We start from the raw sequence: 22,105 nt of genomic DNA, 5'->3' as shown, positions 1-22,105 counted from the left end.
TTTTTTAATTTTGAGGTATATTTGCCGTATAATGCGTACCCTTTTCGTTATGAAGAAACCAGAAAGATACATGTGCGATGCTCTTATCTATTATCTAACTCGTTCGTTCGAAAATTTTTCGCAAGTTTTCGAACAAGAGTATACTGAATTGACAAGCGATAAGGGGAACAATATGTGTGTTCAATAAATGCTTGAAGTAGTAAATAATTCTGCAAAGAAGTTTCGTTGTATTCAATGCATTTGTGCGCAAGAATGTTAGTCTAAGGTTTCGAGAAAAAAAAAAGGAAGAGTTTGTGATACGAATGTACTTCCGACCCAAATAAATTTGCGCAATCAGGAGTCAGATGTTTCCTCTTTTTTTAGTCATTTGAAGCCGTGATTTGGAAGTGAACATCGAATTTGCTTTAGATGAAAAACATTTGATCTAGTATTCCTTTTAATAGTAAATATGGCTCATGCCAAAACGAAACAAACATAATACTGGTATCAAATGCAAAGTTATTTAATTTGCAAAAGAAATTGGAAATCGTGCTACAGCAAGTGTCTTTGGTATTGATAAAATCTCCATACGTGAATGGAAGGAAAATGATATCGTAATAATTAATATGCCAAAGAACGAATGTGATTTGCGGAAAGGAGTAGCGGAATGGGCTATCCTAGAAGAAAGTGTTGCGAAACTGGGTCCTAGAAAATCGCCAGTAACAGCATTAGACACATGTAGAAATGAAATTTTTTATGTTCAGCTTTTTCTTATTTTTAAATCGATCTTTTTATATCCAGCGTATAACATTTTTTTTTCATTAAAACAGCACGTTATACACCGTAATATATGGAACTTAACAGGTAAATAGAAAGCTGACCATATTCCTTCCCCTTGAAGTAATTAAATCATACCCAGTAGAGATTCCCAGCTGGTTGAGAACCCTTGGCCTGTAGCTTAGTCTATTTCGTTCCATTATGGAACAAAGACATTTATTTATTATTTATACGGCATAGCAAATGTTGCCCTTCTATTACATATAAGAACTTTATCTTTCAAATTAAACCTACGCGTTTCCTAACTAATTTGTCTAGCTAGCAAAATTCACTAAATAACTATTCGATAGTTATTAACGGAAACGGAAAATTCCTGCTCTTTTAGTTTTAAGGTTACAAAGTGGGTTATGTGAGCTTGGACAAATAAAATATTATTTTACTATTAATTTTGTTGAAAACACTGTGTAATAGATATCTAGCCTCCTGTTTTAAACTACTAGGTTATACGCCAGATATGAAAATGAAACATTTAAAAATAAGGAACGATGAGGACACAAAAATGAAATTTCTACATGGACCTAAGTACCACTGCACTTTTTAAATGACTTTTGAATTTTTAATTTCATTCTGTGCCTTTATTTTCCGCTCATATACTACTTCTATACTGGTATGACGCATTTGCAAAATACATTTACAAATGCTGTAAATGTTTATTCACCTTCTAACATCCCCGTATTTCTTTATCATTTTACAATTTTTTGAATGGTTGATTGATACACACATCTAAAAGCTGAACTAATATGGCGTAAATCCACCTAGCATAACAGTTACGTCTGTATTAAACTCTTTCAACAAATTCTTTGTATTATCCGTTAGATGGGATTTGAAGATGTCGCAAACTATAACTTTCTGAATTAAAGCAACAGGAACTTTTCTTATCCACATTTTTACACCGTTTTCGTCCATCCATTCTTTCTAGTGAAAATGAATGAAAACATCATTTCGGAAATTACATTTTGTCATCGTGTTTCTTTTAAAAATAACTATGGTTTTAATTTTTTTAACCGTACGCTAAGCGGGAAATCCCTAATGTGAGGTGAGATTTTTCGTGATCTGCTGTTTTATATAAACCGTTTTTGTGCCTTTCATATTTATCACACACATATTGTTCCTCTTACCGTTTGTCAATTCAGTCTACCATTGTTAGTAATTCTGCGAAAAATCTTCGAATGAATGACATAAAAAAATAAACTATTACAAATATATCTTTCATGCTCCTTCGTCCTAGAAAAGGAAGCGTTATTCGGCGAATATACTTAAAAATTAAGAAATATAGTTTGAAATTATAGGTGCACGTTATACGCCGGAACATATACGGTACTTACAACTTATGAGCATAGACGAATGTCATGAACAGTTTCAATAACTAGTATTCAGTTCATATTTTCACTATATAACTCGCCTAGTAACATGCGTTCTCAAATCAACACCTGTCCTTTGTCAAGTATTAAAATAATTTATTGTTAAGTTCAACTTATATGATGCAGTGGTTAGCTAAGGCTGACTGCTAGTCTAGAATTTATGAGTGCAGTTTCAACAACCGCCTAAAGAACTGAATGTAAGTATATTATCCTTTCCCTATCTACGCGAGTGTAAAATCAATCGCCTTTTGTGGCAACGCTTACGAGATGCCTAAATGACTGATGGGCTCATCAGTTCTCGACAAATGTTTAACAAACAAATATTCCACCATCTGGAGAAAAACTGCATCCCTATGTGTCTATGATTTCCCAATTTTTACCAGTCAAGGCATTTTAAGATCTTTCGTCTAATATTTATGACGTAGACGGTAACTTCGAAGAACGCTTTATTAAAAAGAGAATAGTGATGCATAGCAAACGCTCTAACTGTCACACTCACTCTAGTCGACATAATGGTTAGCGATGCTGGCTACACTGCCGATGGGTGCGGGTTCCAATCCCGGAGAAGGTATAGATATTAGTAAGCGAATAGTGTCTGCATGACCTGGGGACTTTTCAACTACTGGTGACTCAAAACTCCTTTCGAGCGGCTTAGTAGCGGAAGAAGGGTGGGAGACACTCAGATCGTTCCCTGGAGTGTGCTTGAGCGAGGGCGGAGTTTCACAGTTAGTGCAGTGGGACATACCTGAACGACTAGTGATGAAATTCTGGTATTCTGCCCATTTCAACCTGTACTCGTAACTGTCAAATTTCAAGCAAAACAGTGCAAAGGTTAGGTTATTTAATTACGGCAAAGCCTCGAGGGCTATCTGCCTAAGGGAAGGGATGCCTTCGTGGAGGTCTTTCTAAGGGAAACTGGCTCGTATACACGTTACACATGGGGAAAACCACGAAAACACCCATGCAGCCAGCCCGTTCGCGGGATTCGAACCTCGGACCAAACTACCAGTGTTCATCGACGGTACAGCTCGGCCGCTGGTGGGCAACAGTGCAAAGGAAACATTGATGTGCAAGAACATTGCGAACGAAAGTCTCTATTTAAGCAAGAGTATTTGCTATCTGAAAAAAAAATGATAAGCTATAAAAGTATCGCTAAAGAAAAAGACATGGCTTTCTTTCCATAATTTTTACACGGGTATTCTTATAAATTCGTACCCAGAATATATTTTTTTTTACAAATGGCGGCCACTTGCCGATAACTGCACGAACCCAGAATATACGGGTGAGTTATTGGCTCAAATTATTGAACGCTTACTAAAGTCAGACTACTTATTACAACTCAAATTATGCTAAAGTGCCAAGTTTCGTAAAAGTTACATGAGAATTTTTTTTTAAATTAGTTCTCAAAATTTGAGCTCCTCACTGTTAATTGAATTTGATATATACACTCTGTCGCAAAAAATATATGCACCCAGAAGGAAACGAACTTTTATCACGAAACTTAACATGTATTTACTGTATGAGGAGATAAACAAATGATTACAAATTCAGAACAAATGATTGTTTTATTAAGAAGTTATGACATGAAAAATTTTACAAATTAGTAAGTAGTATAACTACCTCAGGCAGCTATACAAGCTGAAACACGGCGTGACATCGAACCAGGTAGGTCACCTATGACACCTATGACCCTCTGCGAAAGATCATGTCATAATTTTTTAAACTGGGCAGATAATTCACCAATATTCCGGGACGGCTGAAGTTGCCTTTTAAGCATGTCCCAAACGTGCTCTATTGGTCAGAGCTCTGGTGACCTGGCAGGCCACGGGAGTACATCATATCCTTCAAGACATTATTGGGAAAGTCGCGCAGTATGTGGACGCGCGTTGTCTTGTTGATAGAGGGCAGCTGGGCGACTTGATAGTATAGGCAGTACAACCTGCGTTAAAATGTTGTCCATGTAACTGCGAGACGTCATAGTGCCTTGAAGGACGACTACAGGTGATCATGGGTCCCAATAAATCGCTCTCCACACTGTTTCACCTTCTGTAGTTCGTTCGACAACAAATGCTGAATCGGACAACAAATGCTGAATCGGACAGCTGACCTGGCCGCCTCGACACGCGTGTGCATTGGTCATCAGCACTGAGACTGAATCGGGATTCATTGCTAAGGATCACACGCCTTCAGTCGGTCACACTCCATCTTGCCCGAGTTCGGTAAAAAACCAATCGACGATGCATGTGATGTGAAGTCAGTGATATGGTTCTTAATGGACGTCAGTAGGGCATACCAGCGCCGCTCAGTCATCTCCGAATGGTTTCCTTTGACCCCACCGGAGGCCTGGAAGGTGGTAAATGGCGCCGAATCGATGCTAGCGACGTCCTTGGTGCGAAAGTGGCCGCTCATATGATTGCCCGATCTTAGCGCTCATATGTATTCCTGGGACGACCTGACCCTCCGTGACGGTAGATAGTCCTTTCCATGATCCATTGTCGCCAACACCGAGCACTAACCATATTGCTCCGACCTAGGCGGCGGCCAATACGCCTATTTGACTATTCTCTACTTTAGTACTATTTGACTAAGGATTCTCTACTTTAGTCGCCAATACGCATATTTGACTAAGGATTATCTACTTAAATTCTCTAGTTTTAGGTGTATGTCCTACTATACTCCACTTCTCAAAATCCGACAACTGTTCTTACTGCCGCCGGTTATATCTCAGAGGCATCTCTAATTACAATACCGTCCATCCAAGTTGGCAGATTCGTTTGGAGAGCCCTATGGTACGAGAGATTATGCTTTTAAACTTTCCTATCTGGGCATCTCATATGCGAATAGCACGCTTATCCTTTTATGATTGGCGTCGAAATTTAAATCATTTGCATATCTCTTAACAGACTACATTCCTGCCAAGTTTCGTGACTGTGGCTGGATTTCTTGTGGGTGCAGATTATTTTTTTGTGACAGAGTATGTTAATTAATCTTTCTTTTTTTTTTATTAAAATTCCTTGATTCCTTTTCTCACAAATCGAAATTTAAATTCAATCAAAATACAATTCGCAGCTATTTTCTGATTTGCTTTTAAATTTTGTATTTTTTGTAATTTTTATGATTTTTTCAAAAACCCTTTTGAATTATAACCTATAAATTTTTGCCATCACTTCGCAGTAGACGTATTTCTAGGCATACCTGCAAAAAATTAAAATTTGGTGTTCAATATTTCAAAATACATATTTAAATTTATATAATGGTGCGTTTTGAAATTTGACATATTTTTATAAGAATAACCCCAAATGTACACTTGATTACACTTAATTTAAACACTTGAATAAAGTTATTTGAAAGAATAACGATGCACCTTTTTCCGTCGTGCCGAGTGAAAAAAGGAAAAGAAAAATAGGTTACTATAAATTAAGAATTTCGCCAAGTAAATTATTCTTGCCGCAAACTAAAAAAAGTGAGCCAAGATAAGTTTTTAAATTTCTTAGAAACTTTCTCACCAAATTTTACAAAACAGTTGTGCATAATTTCATTAGTAGAATCAGAATATGGAAAAACATCGTTACATCTTTTCAAAATAAGTCCGATTTTGTGTCCAAATACCTATATTAAAACACTGCTATATATTAATTTAATATATCTCCTAAGTAGCGCTTTCGAGACATGAAAAACGCAAGTTAAATTTCGTCAATCGGCCCAGTAAAACGGTGGAGTAAGAACTGTCCCTTTTCCTTTCAGGGGTTACAAAGTGTACATTATATAAATACGCAAATTAGTTTTAGGTGCAAATTAGTTTTCTTTAATTCAGTTCTCCAGAAAAGGCATTCTTTTGACTACCGCACACTTCATGTGATATTCCGCAATCAAATATTTGCCTGCGACTTCACGAAATTTTTAAAAATTATAACGTTTATGAAAATATACTTTTGCGTACTATTAATACATAAGTAAATTTGTGATTAATTACATTAGTAAATTAAGTTGTTTAAGAATAAAACCATTTAAAATTTGTGGATTTAGTATACTTAGATTTAGATCACTTTCTAGCATTAACTACGTTATATTCATGCAACACTGGAAAAACATACGCAACAATCTACTTTGCCTCGAATAGAATCGAATATAATACAGAAAATCAGAGACCCTTCACTCAACCATTTATTCATGAAAGCGGCAATATGTGCATTTATTCTTCACGGCATTCAAGTATTGAAAATTTTAGACTATAGGAATCACTCATTTAATACGTTTCTACTACTATAGTCTGTTACTTTAGAAAAGGCACTTTAAAGCCATTTTTCCAAATCTGTACACTCTTTTTGCTGCACTTCATTTAAATTTATTTCATTGAACTATTCTAACTTAATTAACCGACTTCTCAAGGCAAGTTTAACATCAACAACTGCAAATTTTTAAATTAATTTAAATCTGCCTAAGGTTTCTATTATTTTTACCAATACTTGTTTGAATTTGTTAAACTTTTCTATCAATCCTTGCTTCCCTTGCGTTCCCTCGCCAGGATGTAGCTGTGTTAGCGTTAACGAGAGCGTATTTAAACTGAAGCAGCGGAAAGGTTAATCACAGCGTGTTTTCGCTACTGAGTGCGCACGCTGCTATTGCTACCAACTCTTTGAATTTTTATCGCAATCTCCTCGCCAAAATTAGCATCACGCCGGTGTAAGTATCTAAGTTAACCCGCTAATTCCTCCTCACAAGCGGATGGTGAAGTTATCTTTTTTACCTTTCGTTTTGTTTTTCGTCTTGGGTCGCTAAATACACTTTCAAGTACGTCTATTTAATAAGAGCTTATGTTAGTACAGACGACTAGATCTTAAAAATACCGCCGCAATTTTTGAAATACCGGAATACAAACTCTTATAACTTTATTTTTTTATAACGAGTATGAAACTTTTCCGAATAGAAATACCGGAACCAGGTGACCGCATTAAAAGTGAGATTTCGTTATTTGCTCAAAACTAACATTTTTTAAAAAATTTGACATTACCAAAACATGAATATTTTCGTTATTTAAAACACTTCTGTAATAAAAAAATATATGACTTCAAAAATCGGTTGCGAAAATAAAGGCTGGGTAAGATGCTATTGCAGTTCCTAACGATTTACGGGATAATCGTGTTTGAAGTTATGTTACACACGTACGACACGAAACAGTCCTTTCTGAATCCATTGTAAAGATATTTTACAATTCATTTTGGGGGGAAAAGTCCTATATTCTGTCCGTACGTGCAGACATCACGCAAAAAATCGTCCAAATGGATTCGAGAGCATCAAAATGGATATTTCCTTCAAAATTTGGTGCCCGAAATTTTTCGTTATTACCATACTTAATTTATCATTTTAGTTGAAAAGTGACATGGACGCAAAAGTGATTCAGACGAAAAATGAGGATCGAGAGTACTAAGTATCACTGATGCTAGAAGATTTTTCTTTACTTAATGGTAAAAGTTTTTTAAGCAAATCAAACTAAAAATTTCAGTTTAAATATTTTATGGGATTTAATTCTGTGACTGCTGTGCAAACGAAAAATAAATTCACTTGTGCACTTAAGCAGATTATGTTAAGAGACAGAATTACACGTGAATACGCTTTTCATATAATTTATATAATTGCAATTTACGGAGTAAGTCCATTACATATATATACACTACAGAATACTCACTTGTACTTCGTACAAGTGAGTGAAATTAATACAGACAGTAAAACATTTGGACCTAAATTATTCTCCATGAAGGCATAGGCGATTAAAAATATATGTTTAGAAACCCGTCTAAAAATATCATTTCAAATAAATAAGGAAAATACACAAGGCAGATAAATTTCCAGCGCTTTTACCGCTATAAATAAACTAACCTAAACTAGCCGAAAAAAGAACAGGTATTTTCAACTACAATCCGTGCTATCTGCTGTCCGTATTAACGAAAAGCAAAGAAATATTTATGTCGGACAGAGAAATTTATGTTAGACATTAACATTTTACATTCAGAATTTACTATTTATATCTAACCACTGCTGACTTAGAGTATACTTTACCAACGGAATTTTTTTAAGGGATGGTGAAATTTTCAATAAACGGTGTTTTATTTTTTTATTTCCAGATGTGTTACATACTATTTTTCACACATTGCATTTTTGGCGCGTGTAACTGCTAAATATAACTGATACCGAAAAATGTAAAATAAATATCCTTTTAAAAATCAAATGTAAAAACAATTATAAAAATTAAAATATGAAGAGTTTCAGATTTTAATGGTCGCCTACTAGGATTTGTTAAGGTTTTTTACACTCTCTCTGAGCTCGAAGTCTACTAGTCTGTTGTTATACTTACTCTTACTGACACTTTTTTTCATTTTTAGCTTAATTATTAACATCATTTTCTTCGCACTTACGTCATATGCAATTCAACAGAAAATTACAGAAATTTTAAAAGCAGAATAAGAATATACGTTTAGAATTCCCGATGCAACATTAGCTGTTGGCATACATTTTTCATTCTTTCTTTTTTTTCCCCCTCAGTTCATCATATCAATCAATGTACATCTTTCTTATTAATATGGCATTACAAAACTTTTTTTCTTTTTTTATTCTTAACATTTTGTGTGTTTACTTTATTTATTAAATATCATGTTCTTGGCGCTTACGCCACATAAAATTCGGTTCAACGGCAAAATCACAAAATATTTAAAAACAGCATACTTTACAATTTCCGATAGACAGTCTCGCGCGCTGGAGATAAAAATGTTTTATTCCGTAGAGTTTTGCCACTGTTAGCTTTCAAATCCTTCAGTTTGTTAATCATCGTTAAAGTTTTACAAAATATGAAATAGATAATAAAACGAATCTGAACCTCACTTTTGCGTTTAATCACTTTTCAAGTAAGTAGCCATTGGCTTTGCCAACTACATATATTTGTTACTATAAAAAAGAAAAAAGACATATGATGCTTTTAATAAATCTAGCTAGTGTCATTGCACGGATCCAGCGGGTCTAGTTGGTAATTAATAACGCCGCCCATATGGTAGTAGTGATGCTGACTGCCGTTCGGAAAGGCCCGGCTTCGAATCTAACAGAAAGCATGAATGTTCACAAGTGCATAGTACCTGTGCGGCAAAGGGACACTTAAAACAGACGGCAGATCGAAAGTAATCTGGAGTGGCTGATGGTTGGAGAAGACGAGTCGGAGACCCTCAAAACTGTGGCAAAGCTGTAGAGTTAATAGAGTGGGATTATACCTGTAGAACCTGTTGTGAATTTTGGAGTTTTGTTCACTAACAGAGATAAATAAATGTGTTTATTACTTTTAAATCGCTTTGTTTGTTAATCGATAACAGAAAAATTAAATTTAACACTTTAGCAAGTGGCAACACATTGTATTGAACAGCCGAGTTTTCTCATTAAATATGAAATATAAATACCTTATGCCTTGCCGAGTGGCAATACACTCTTTAAAATTCCCGATATAGTGTTAAAAGCTGCCCTCCTTTTTTTTAAAAAATCTTGTTTTCTGTCCTCAGTTTATCATATCAATGTCAGATGAAGCTATTACTAGCAATTTGTGTTTCTAATTTTATTTATTTGATATCACGTTCTTCACACTTACGCCACATAAAAATTCAATAGCAAAATCACAAAATATTCAAAAATAGTATATCTTTAGACCTGATGATAAAGTGTTAAATGTTTCTATACATTCTTTTTATATTCGCTATATTATTTCTTTAAAAAATGATGCATTAAAAATAGTGCATTATATTTACTATATTATTTCTTTAAAAATATGTTTTTATATATTATTTCTTTGAAAACAGAGTATTTTTAATATAATATATAATTTCTTTAAAAATAATAGTATATGGCAATAACATTTAGTAGCATCAATTTATCATTTTAGTTGAAAAGTGACATGGACGCAAAAGTGATTCAGACGAAAAATGAGGATCGAGAGTACTAAGTATCACTGATGCTAGAAGATTTTTTTTTACTTAATGGTAAAAGTTTTTTAAGCAAATCAAACTAAAAATTTCAGTTTAAATATTTTATGGGATTTAATTCTGTGACTGCTGTGCCAACGAAAAATAAATTCACTTGTGCACTTAAGCAGATTATGTTAAGAGACAGAATTACACGTGAATACGCTTTTCATATAATTTATATAATTGCAATTTACGGAGTAAGTCCATTACATATATATACACTACAGAATAACACTCGCAAAATATTTTAAGTTTATTCCATTTTATGAAATACTTTCACTTCATTTCTGTAACACGGAATACGGAATTATAAAAGTTCATTAAACATCGTCTTTTATATTAGTAATCTTAAATATTGTATTTTATAATGTGATTATAATATACAGAATCAGTCAGATTCTAATTAATTGAAAGTTACTTGCAGATGGCGTCATACCTGAACGTAAAAACAATGACTTCCTGTAAAACATAGTAAAGATAAAAACTGAAACTTCTGTATATAAAATTTACATATATATACAAGAATATATATATAATATTATCAGAATATTCGAATTTTTAGAAATCGCAAACAAAATTGAACTTTAAATTATTTTAATCCTTCCGAATTCTTACTGAATATTTTAAATGAAGTCGACTTTTTTAAGTGATTCTAGTAAATAATGCACTCAAAACTGCTTACATATGAGCTTTTTTCTTACTATTATTGAAGAAAGAACGCATTTTTCAGGTTAATATTAAAACTTGTCTTACTTTTTTCAACATTTTTATCATTTAATGTTACATTTTGTGAATCTAAACAGAAAAAAAGTCCCAGTCGTTATTTTTTTTTTCAGTTTTTTATACAATCGTTACAAATGCTTTTTCTTATTTTCTCCATTTTTAGCGCCACGTAATGCTAAGTTACCTTGGCATTTATATAATCCTAAACTGCTAATTCTAAGAGCTATTGTCATTCCTTGCAATACAAGCATTTCAATATTCTGTCAGATAATGTCTTTTCAATATAACTAAGAAAGGCATTTAAAAACTGTGCAAGTAAGTCTTAAAAATTCTTTTCTTTACTTATTTTTATTGTTTTTCGAATTAGAGAGTATACTTCAATATCAGTATACGAAAATGTGCTATATGTGCAATGACTTTTTTATAAATCCAGTTTAGTACATAATAGTATTGATAACTTCAACGTTAACAGCATGTTCAATGTAAACAATAACGACATTTCTAAAGCGATGTACTTTGTATAGAATAAATGCTTTTAGTACACTACAGAATAATCGTTTAATAAATAAGAGATGTGTTATTTGGAACCTAAATATCACTTGTATTTTAATTTCGATTTTTTTTTTTTCAAAAATCAGTTACAGATTCTTACAGTGAATTCTGCATTGAACACATCGCTCTACAAAAATATATTCAGCATACAAACTTTTCTCCCCCCTCCCGAAAAAAAAGGGTAGATACAAATATTTTACATTTCCCGTTAGAAAAAAATACCGTTTTTCATAAAGAAATAATTTCCGCAATTATTCCTATAAATATTTTACAAAACATTTCAAAGAAAATGCAATATACGTACTTACCCTCAGGACTAAAATTTTCATATTTTTCGTAACAAGCTTGCTCCGTTTTCGGCTCAGCAAGGGACACAAAAGTTTCAGAACTCATGTCCCCTTCTTTTGGCAAATCAAATCATTCGAAAGGAAAATTAACACACTTCCGGGAGAATAATTTCGAACTAAAAAATAGCACCGAAAACCATACAGGTCAGCGTATGGAACAGCACTTTTGGATTTGCGTCAAAGCCTGGAATTATTTACACCATAAATATGACAGTAGTGCATTTAAATCTCAACAGATGTCGTCTAGGCGCTCGCGAAGCGCGCGCGTTCTGGAGATATTGTGCGCTATCGGCTCGCTTCTCCATGCGAATAACTTCCGAGTCTTGGACAGCCACGCCCTCTGCTGGGTTTTTTGTTTTGAAACTCTTCTCTGTCTTTTCGCCATTTATTTTTATAGTCAGCTATCTTCCTTAACTACATAATAAAAGCAGTTCCTACTTTTATTTTTGAAACCCACTGAACATTTAAACTGACGTTAAAAGAGGTATATTAAGATGTTTTCAAAACATAATTCAAAGCAACGTTCGATTATATTTATTTCAGTATTTTTTTACAATACATGCCGCTTATGCGGCGAGCCGCCTAAAGTACTTATTAAAGAAAAGAAAAAAATATATATATATAATGATTTTAATGATCCAGCTAGTCTCATTTTCCAGGACTAGCTATAAAAACGAACTGTGCTTATTGTTTTTTAAATCGCTTGGTGTGGTAATCAATAACATACAAATTGAATTCGAAAGAAAAATATTATGCTTTGCTGGGAACATACTGCAATGTAGGGGGTTTTTTTCTTTATTATTTCAAGCAGGAGTAACAGATTTCTTTTAAATCGCTGAATTTGTTGATTAAACTTAAAAGATACTAAATGCAATATGTTTTGACAAATGACAACAAACGTTTCTAAATCTCAGAGTTTTCCAACTGAAATATAAATATACTATGTCCCACCGAATGGAAATGTGGAAATATATTGTCTTTAAATTGCTGAGTCTGTTAATCAAAATTTTATTGATTTTGAACATCAAAATTTCGGCTTCAATGTGCATATGTTCGAGGAAAGGATTGTGTGTTCAAAAATTGGGGTTTCTAAGTGCAACCGTTTTTCCACAATACGCAAGGACAAACATACATACTTGCATATATACATACAGTTTCTTCATTATTTAAGAAAAAAAAGGCTTAGATAAATATTGACAGCTTATTTTAAAAAATCGGAAATTTTAAAAAAGTGAAATTTAAAGATTTCTTTGAAGTTAAGATATTTTTATGACATTTTTACATTAAAAAATATTTTTGCGTGAACATATGACTTCCTTAACCCAGCCTAACTTAATATTAAAGGATAAGGATAGTTTTTGGTAAAGATCTTTAATATCGATAATCAGACCGTTATTATTTTCTGCATTATAAAGTGCATTTGGTTTCTGCATTATAAAGTGCATTCGAAATTTGGTATGCAAAAACATCTTGATCGAGCATGCAAATGATCAACGTGTCAAGGCAAATGAATAGCAATCATAGCGCGCATTTTCAGTGCGCAATTCGCAAAGTATAAAACCAGTAACAGAGGCGGAAAATTTTTTATATTATAAATTTTCCTATTTATACAAGATAATGCCAGGTCACATACCGCTCGCATATCTCCGGACTGCCTCCGTGCGTTGATGCTCTTCCTTGGCCGACAAGGTCACTAAACCTTTCACCAATCGAGCATGTCTGGGACGTTGCTGCCATTGTAATTCCGTAAAGAAGCAACTAAAGATGCCGTTTTGACTATATCGAAGACTGTACAGATAACTAAACGACTTCGAACGTGGTCGCATTGTAGGGTTGCGTGAAGCTGGGTGGTCATACCGAGCAATAGGCCACTACCTGCAGTGTACAGACGCTGCTGTGCAAAGATGCTAGCAGCAATGGTTGCTACAAGGAAATTGCTGACGAAATGAAGGCTCTGGAAGGCCAAGGAGCACAAATGCAAGGCAAGGTGGTATGATTGTTCACCAGGCCCGAACCGCCCCAACGGTATCATTGTCAACTATTCAACGCACTAGAGCCATGTCTATACCTTCCGTGGCACCGTCCGTCATCTCACGGCGCTTGTCTGGGAGGGAGTTACGCTCACAGAGGCCTTTAAGACGTTTGCTGTGACGTTTGGTGTGATGGTTGGAGTGCTATTTCTTATAACAGCAGGTCATCTTTAGTCATCCTCCGTACACCTTTATCAGCTCAACGATATGTTGACACAATCCTGCAGCCGGTTGCATTACCCTTCATGGCACATCATCCTGAGGCCATTTTCCAACAAGATAATGCCAGGCCACATACCGCTCGCATATCTCCGGACTGCCTCCGTGCGTTGATGCTCTTCCTTGGCCGACAAGGTCATTAGACCTTTCACCAATCGAGCATGTCTGGGACATAGTAGGTCGCCATATTTGGGCCCTACAAAATATCGCAGATCTGGAGCGACAATTGATGAATGCCTAGCAGAATGTGTCGCAGGATGACATTAGGAACCTCTACCACTCCTTGCCTCGACGAATTCAAGCATACATTGCCACCAGGGGCGGTTCGACCAACTACTAATTTGAACACTCAATAGGTGATTGTGAGCCGTGAACAGGTACTATCACCTTGATTTTTTAATCATTTTATTATCTATGTATGAGCTATACACATATTCAATTTCATCAAAAACAACCACTTCCTTCAAGGTGCTTCGAATATTTTTCCAAAAAAAAATGTATACATATTAACAAATAATCAAATGTAAGAAAGGAGTATTAAGAATCCTGCGTCTAGGCTACAATGATTTAATTAAACATAGTTATAATTAAAGGGGAATAGTCCTATTAAAATTCTTATATTTCAAATTAAATTAAGGAAGCTAATAAAGTGCAATAATTACAGTGTGTAATTCTTGTACTTTATTAGCAATTTTTCCATGCTGATTTAGACTTTTACTATTTAACATGGACATTGCTAGTAAAGCAAGTTTTCCGTCCCGATTTAACTTTTGCTATGTAATACTTTTAAAAAATTTTATAAAAACCTTTTTAAACTTTTTAATTTTACTTTAAAATTACGAATATATATATATATATATATATATATATAATGTTTTGTATTTATATATACATATATATACTAAAAAAATATTGATTATATTATCTCCTAATATTAATTTTAGTAGAAGTATCTAAAAAGAGTGAACCCAGAGGTAGGAAGTTTAATTCCGAAAATTGTTTTAAAGTAACTTGAATGTAAATTGTTAAAAATGTTTTACGGGGACGTGAACTAAATCATGAATAACAAAATTTCAAATTTTGAAAACGAAATTTAAAAAAGCAAGTAATCATTGCTATTGATCGGAAATTAGTTGATTTTTCAAGGGGAACAAACCAACTCCCGTTCAATGAACAATAATTAATAAATACGGAGGTGTTTCGTCTTTTACTCAAGTAATAATGGTGATGCCAAACTGGCAAATTCAGTTAGGCCAAATTGTTCCGTGAAGTGAAGGTATTTAGAACCAAAGCAGAGTACCAAAGAACTCATTCTGAATTAAGCATTTTCGCTAATACAAATTTTGAGTGAAAAGCAATTTATGTACTAAAATTGATAAAATGCTTGTGGAATTTTATCAATTTTATTATGTATATCTAAGTGTTTTAAAATATGCCAGAAACTATTTGCTTGCAAAATTGTTATTTCTTACTAAACAAAGATCTTCATACATCATCTGATAGAGAAACGATGGGAGTCTGTTATTTAAACTAGGCGAGTTATCGGGCAGCACACGTAAGCCTTCAAGCTCACCAGTGACTCAGCGGTAACATTCGTAGTTCGGGCTGGGGTTCGAATCTCAGGGATCAGACTGGCTGCATGGGCGCTTTTGTAATTTTCTTCATGTGTAACGTGTATACGTGCCAGTTTCCTTTAGGAATTCATTCATGAAAGCATCCTTTTCCCTAAACAGATAGCCCTTGAGTTCTTTGCCATAACCAAATAAATCAAACCCAGCCAAACATAAGTCTAAATCTCTAATCATTAAATAACGAAGAATATATGTAAGTATGTATGTATGTAATTGATGTTTTAGAGGAAACGCGACATCCAGTGTCACCAAGCTTTGAGGCCACACATAGCCCCCTCCCCGATCAGTGCACCTCGAAGGTCGAAATTTGAATTTACGAACTTTTTCATTACTGTTATTTATTTATCATGGGTGCGCTGTAGATCTACATCTTCGTGGTGCACCTGGTGACACTTTATAGTGGCTAAAAGATCTACAACTGGCATTATGTCTCCTCCTCCTCGGATTGATACGCGTGGAGCTTCTGCAGATTTCGTGTGTCCTATGTTATCATTTAAAGCATTCTATTTTCTTAGGAGATTTTAAAGCTCATTCTCCTATGTGGGGATATTCTGACACAAATGAAGCTGTAAGGAGTGTCCAGGACCTCTTGAGTTCGACTACATTGAAATAATATACAATAAAAAAGATCCCCATACTTATCCGCATTATACTGGTAAAAGTACAACCCCAGATCTGTTGATGGTCACTGCTGACCTTTACAATCTCACAAAGCGTAGCGTTTTGAAAGATCCTGGATCAGGACACAGACAGGTGCTTGCAGAAGTTAAAATTCCTAAAGCGGATCGGAGACCCTTTTCGCCATCAAAGGTCTCTTGGAATTTTAAGAAAGCGAATTGGCCTCTCTTTACTGAATTGATGGAACATGGCATTAATCATGATAAACTTTACTTTAAATCCTAATAAAATTTATAGAATTATCAAGAATACAATGATATTTTGTGCTAAAAAGTCCATTCCTAGAGGAAGGCAAAAGAAATATAAATACTTCTGGACAGATGAACTGACCTCCCTGAAAGCTAAGAGAGACAGGCTTAGAAGAAAGGCAGAGTTGACCTCCGACCCTGCAATATTCAGACTTGGAGAAAACAAACTGCATACTTTAGAAAGGCCCTTATTGCCAGTAAACGATCTTCATTTAATGAATTTATTTCAAAAATAAATTATTTAAATTTGTAGGCAACCTAATGAATGATCCTGCTGGCTCACCTAAACAAACCTTCATAATTAAAGATAAACAACTTTCTTCAGATTTTTCTGTAGCGAATGCTTTTTCACAGCATTTCTGTAGAGCTAATAAGAAAGACACTTACGCAAAAATGCATTCGTCCAAGAATTAAGCAAAACACTACACTCCTGCAATCGGAATTTGAATCTTCTATCGATTCAGTTTTTGAGACACCCATTACTCGAGACGAATTGACCTATGTTTTGAGAAGCCTTCCTTGTGGAAAATCGCCTGGTGGAGAGAGAATCCATTCTGAGTTTCTCCACCATCTTGGTCTTAAAGCATATGAGACTGTTTGGATCTTTTTTAATCTAATTTAGAACACTAATATTGTACCAGCTGAATGGCGAACTTCTATCATTATTCCCATACATAAGAAAGACAAAAGATCGGGAAAGTCTCCGTAACTATTGACCAATATCGCTTACTAGTATTATGGGGAAGGCTATGCAGAAAATAATTGTGAGACAAGTTAATTATTACTTAGAAACTTGCGGACTTCTTGCCGAGGAGTAGGCGGGGTTTAGAAGCTCCAGATCTACTAACCAACATGTTGCCTTGCTGAGTGAATGTGTCAAGGACGCCCTGAATAATAGACAGGTCTTGACCGCAGTTTTTATTGACCTCAAGTCTGCCTAAGACAAAGTATGGCGGGAGTGCCTCCTACTGAAACTGTCGGGGCTAGGCATTAGAGCAAATCTTTTAAATTGGATTAGAGGCTTCCTGTGCCAGCGCTCTTTCAGATTCAGGTACGGCAACGCTCTATCGAAATCTAAGATCTTAAAAACAGGTCTCCCACAGGGAGCTGTTAGTAGCTGCTCCCTTTTTAACATCTATATTAATGATTTGATTTATAAAATACGAGAACTTTCTGGCATCAAGTGCCTCTTATACGCTGATGATTTGGTTTTCTGGAAAGTTTTAAAAAAGAAAGTGAAGTGAGAAATAGAGACTAAACTCTCTGATGCCTTGAATGCTTTGAAAGTTTGGTGTGATACTAATAATATGGAGGTGAACTTAAATAAATCATACTGCCTGACTTTCTCACTCATGCACCAATCTTTGAATCTTCAGCTGACATATAAGGGTACCCAAATCCCCTTGTGCGATAAATTTAAATATTTGGGTGTGACCTCTGACCGCAAATTAACATGAAAACCACAGGTTGAGAACTTGTACAACCGTGCTACGAAGAGACTCAGTGTCTTAAACGCCTTGCTGGGGCAAGGTGTGGTTGCACTAGACAAACCCTCCTCCAAACTGATTATTCGTTTATCCTCTCCCTTCTGACTTATTGCTGTGAACCACTTGTTGTGGCCGTAGAAAATGTACTCTATACTCTAGAAAAATCCAAAATCAGTGCTTACGTATTGTTTCTGGAGCCTTGAGGACCACCCCGATTGACGCCATGTTTATGTTAACTGATTATAAACCAGGTGACAACCGTAATTCAAGAGAAGGCCTTAACTCTCTGGGAAAAGATCATTAGAGTTCCTGGGTGTCTTTCACTCTGGAATGAAGTCAATCAAGATCTGATTAAAAAATCTAAAGACCCAGATGGGCTTTCTACAGAGAATTTTTCAGTTAAAAAATTCACTTAGTTTAATGAATGAACCAGAATTACTTGTTCCACTACAAAATCCAATAAATTTGAAATCTTTCTGGATTAATCTTGACCTGGGTCAAAAAGTAAGGAAACGTAATACGGATCCCTCTATTTTGAGAGCCCTCGCTTTTGAAGTGTTAAATAGTTTTTACCCTGAGCCTGAGTGGCTTCGGATATTTACTGATGGATCCCTCCTCTCTGGCTCTAATGTAGGTGCCGGAGTTTTCTCAGAAATTTTCTTTTTCTACATCCCTGTGGGCCGGCCGACGTTCTGCGTTTGACGGTGAAATTACGGCGATTCGCACAACTCTGTAACAGCTACCATGCTACTTGGAAAAATTCACAAGAGCTGTTATACTCAGTGATTCCGAGCTGCACTGTTGGCTATCGTTTCAGATAAAAATCCCATATCACAGTGCATATTGGATTGCCGACATTATCTACAAGACCTGGCTTCACTTGAGAAAACTATAGTCCTCCAGTGGGTTCCTGCCCACTGTGAGATTCCAGGTAACGAGAAAGCCAACTTCTTGGCAAAAAAGGGTGCTTTAATCATTCAGAATATTTCTTGTCCTCTGCCTCTCCATACTGTTAGGGATCTTATTAAAAGATCTTTCAAAGTGCTTTCTCAGGAAGATCTCTATCATCGTGTTTCTCATAAGTCTTGGAAGAATGTTATCCCGAATTTGTGTAATGGCTCAAGGCGTAGAGTGGTTGCTGAATTTCGCCTTGCCACCGGACATGACTGCCTACAATATCATCTTCATAGATTCAAAATTGTTCCTTCTCCGATATGAATTCTGTGCAACTCTGGAGAGGTGATGGATGCCGCACATCTACCCCACTGTCCTGCTCTGCGCAAGACTTTTCTCGCCAAGCGTCACTGGGAGGCAAGAGATATGTTAGATTAATGCACTCTGTTACAGCTGTTTTTTTTTCCATTGTATTGCTGTATTCTATATTCTTTGTTCTTGTTTTTTTTTGCTGTAACTGTTCATAATTTGCCATTGGAAATAAAAAAAATATTTATCATACTTCATGTGATTTAAGAAATTTTTGATTAACAAACTCTGCCGTGTAAAAGCGATGTGTTGTCACGGCCCGAAATAAAACGTTTTTACCTCCAAGCCTGTATATTGCTCTCCAGCAAAGCATAAGACGTTTAAATTTAAAATGTCTGTTATTGAATAACAAACTATTCGATTGAAAAGTAATAGATCCAGTTCTATATAATATATTTTTTTTCGGTCTTATAGATTTAAATAAAAATACATTTAATTCATAAGATGCTTAATCAGAAATATCAAATATTTTTGTGTCATTACATTAGCTAGATTCATTAAAATTATTATACATTTTTCACTTTCATGAAAACCATTTTAGGTGGCTAATATATGAAAGCAGTAGATGGATTTCATTTCAATTGAATTCTAGGACAACAATAGTTGTCCTAGAATGCAACAATGCAAGAAATTGCTGCAACAACTCAGCGCCGAAATTCTTATAATATTGTAAGCAGTGATGGCCCTTGCATGATATCATTGATATATCCTTAAAGTGAAAAGGCCTTAAATCTTCAGATCTTAATTCTAATGGGTCAACAGCATAACACAAGACTATCTCATTTCGACTAGTCCGTGCTGGGAAAAGTACATGCAATAAGATATAAAGCAATTATTTTACAAAAATACTTCGTGGTTTGTTTATTAAAATGCTAAAAAATAATACAATTCCACATGATTATAGCAAAAACAGCTAATTTGTAGGGTTTATATTTTTTTAACTAACATTTATTTTAAGTTTAAACTATCTTTCCTGTCAAGCCTTACTTTCCCCTGGAACTGCCAATGCCAGAGTATGTAAATTTTAGTAGAACGCGCAAGGATTCAAATTATCAGCGAAAGTATTCTGAGTTAAATAGAATGGAAACGAGTTCGAGGTGTGCTGTTCTTACTTCACGAGCGCGGAGGTAGTTAGCCAGAAATTGAAGAACCCCGCGTTTCGGCCTGTGTGCTTGCCTCGGAGAATTGCTATTCGTTCAACGTGATATTCAAAGATTGCTGAATTAGCAGCGGTATTGTAAAACGCGGTGAGGTTAGTTACGTTTAGAGAGCCTCGTAGTTAGAGTCTTGTTATTATTTCTTTTCAGGTTCTTATTTTTATTTTACCGCCGGGTCGGCGTAGTTTGTGAGCGTCAAGAGCACGCAATTGTAATTTCTTAAGTTGAATAAAAAGGGACTTAAACCCTTAGCAAGACTCTGTCTATTTTCCAGTTTCAACAGTCACCTCTTGGTTGCGTGCAGGTTGGAGGCGCGCAACTCTACATTGGCGCCCGAACACTTGTCGAACGGAAATGGCCGAAAATCGGATGGAAGCCGCGGGACAACAACTAGAAATGGCAAGCCAATTGGAGGGATTTGGATACCTGGTCCAGACTTTGAGAGCGTCAATCAAGCCAAACGTGAAATTCGACGGAAAAAATTCGGTGGCGATATTTCTAGAAGGCCTAGAAAATCACTTTCAGCTCTACCCTGTGCCTGAAAGACAAAACGTTGCCATCGCCACATCTGCACTAAGAGGACAGGTGGAAGAATATAGGCTATGGTGGAAGAATATAGGCAAATTTTTATTAGGGGAATTTGGAAGCAGGAGATTCATAGCAGGAGCTCTTCGAATTGGCGGTGAAGTTTTAAAATCGCAGAATAGCGGAAAAAGCTAGAGGGGCAACGTATTCTCAAAGTACCCGAAGGCAATCTGCAAATGAGCAAACCAGAAATGCAAACCGCTCTTATGGGGGAAAGAGCTATCAAGCTAACTCGTCGAACCTCGAAGATCAAGGCCCAAAAAGGAAATTCGAAAACAAACATACGCGTACCCAGAAGGCAGAAGTTGAAAGGAAAGCTTTAAACGAGTAGAGCGGCCTGTGAAAGCGACGGTCCAGACCCCGGAAGTTTAAAAAAAACCCTCAAAAAGACATTTAAATACGGTCATCGTAAAAAACTCACATCTACCAATTATACAAGCCCTGGTTCGCGATGTACCAGTAGAAGCCCTCATCGATACAGGAGCAGAAGGTAATTTTATGAGCGAAACATTCTTCAAAAAGAATTTTTATAGGTTACGATTATTTAAAACCAAAAATACCGAAATTATAGCGGCGCAAGAAAAAACCTGTCACTGCATAGGGAAATTATCATACAACATACAGGTAAAAGAGGAAAGCCTCAAAGTATTAATTTTTGTAGTGAAGAATCTGCAAAATCCTCTTATTTTAGGTATGGAGTTTTTAAAGGCCGTGAGGGCCAAATTGAATTTTCAAGACAGTTCTGTTGTGCTGGAGATGAACCAGAGGGTGGTGGAACCTGTGGAACAACCGCAAGTTGACCTTAGCCATTTGAATGACCATGAAAGTCAAACCATCCAGTAAGTGGTGAGTAATTTTTCTAACTTGTTTTCAGAAAAGCCTGGTAGCTGTCAAATAGTTAGACATCAGATACAGTTAACTGCCGAAAACCCTTGTAGGACTAAACCATATCGTTATGATAAACAAAAAGACGTAATCATCGAAGAACATATTCAGGAGAAGTTAAAGAAT

The 22,105-nt window shown here is 35.4% G+C and overlaps 1 protein-coding gene across 2 annotated transcripts in view; it reads right to left on the bottom strand.

Annotated features, from left to right (window-relative positions):
* The window catches only part of LOC118194085 (PDF receptor-like), a 583,685-nt gene extending 571,611 nt beyond the window's left edge, over window positions 1-12,074 (bottom strand). Inside the window, exon 1 of one of the 2 annotated variants that reach the window (XM_085813435.1) lies at window positions 11,754-12,074. In XM_085813435.1, the coding sequence (XP_085669561.1) occupies window positions 11,754-11,778 (25 nt within the window). In that variant the 5' untranslated portion in view covers window positions 11,779-12,074. The remainder of the gene's footprint in view (window positions 1-11,753) is intronic. The other variant, XM_085813434.1, reaches the window with a different exon arrangement.
* Between the last annotated feature and the right edge of the window lie 10,031 nt (window positions 12,075-22,105).

The sequence above is a fragment of the Stegodyphus dumicola genome, chromosome 3 (genome assembly GCF_044657685.1).
Source record: "Stegodyphus dumicola isolate Sdum_Otavi_A_Nest chromosome 3, ASM4465768v1".
In the NCBI taxonomy this organism is placed as follows: domain Eukaryota; kingdom Metazoa; phylum Arthropoda; class Arachnida; order Araneae; family Eresidae; genus Stegodyphus; species Stegodyphus dumicola.
This window is presented reverse-complemented; position numbering and strand designations above follow the sequence as displayed.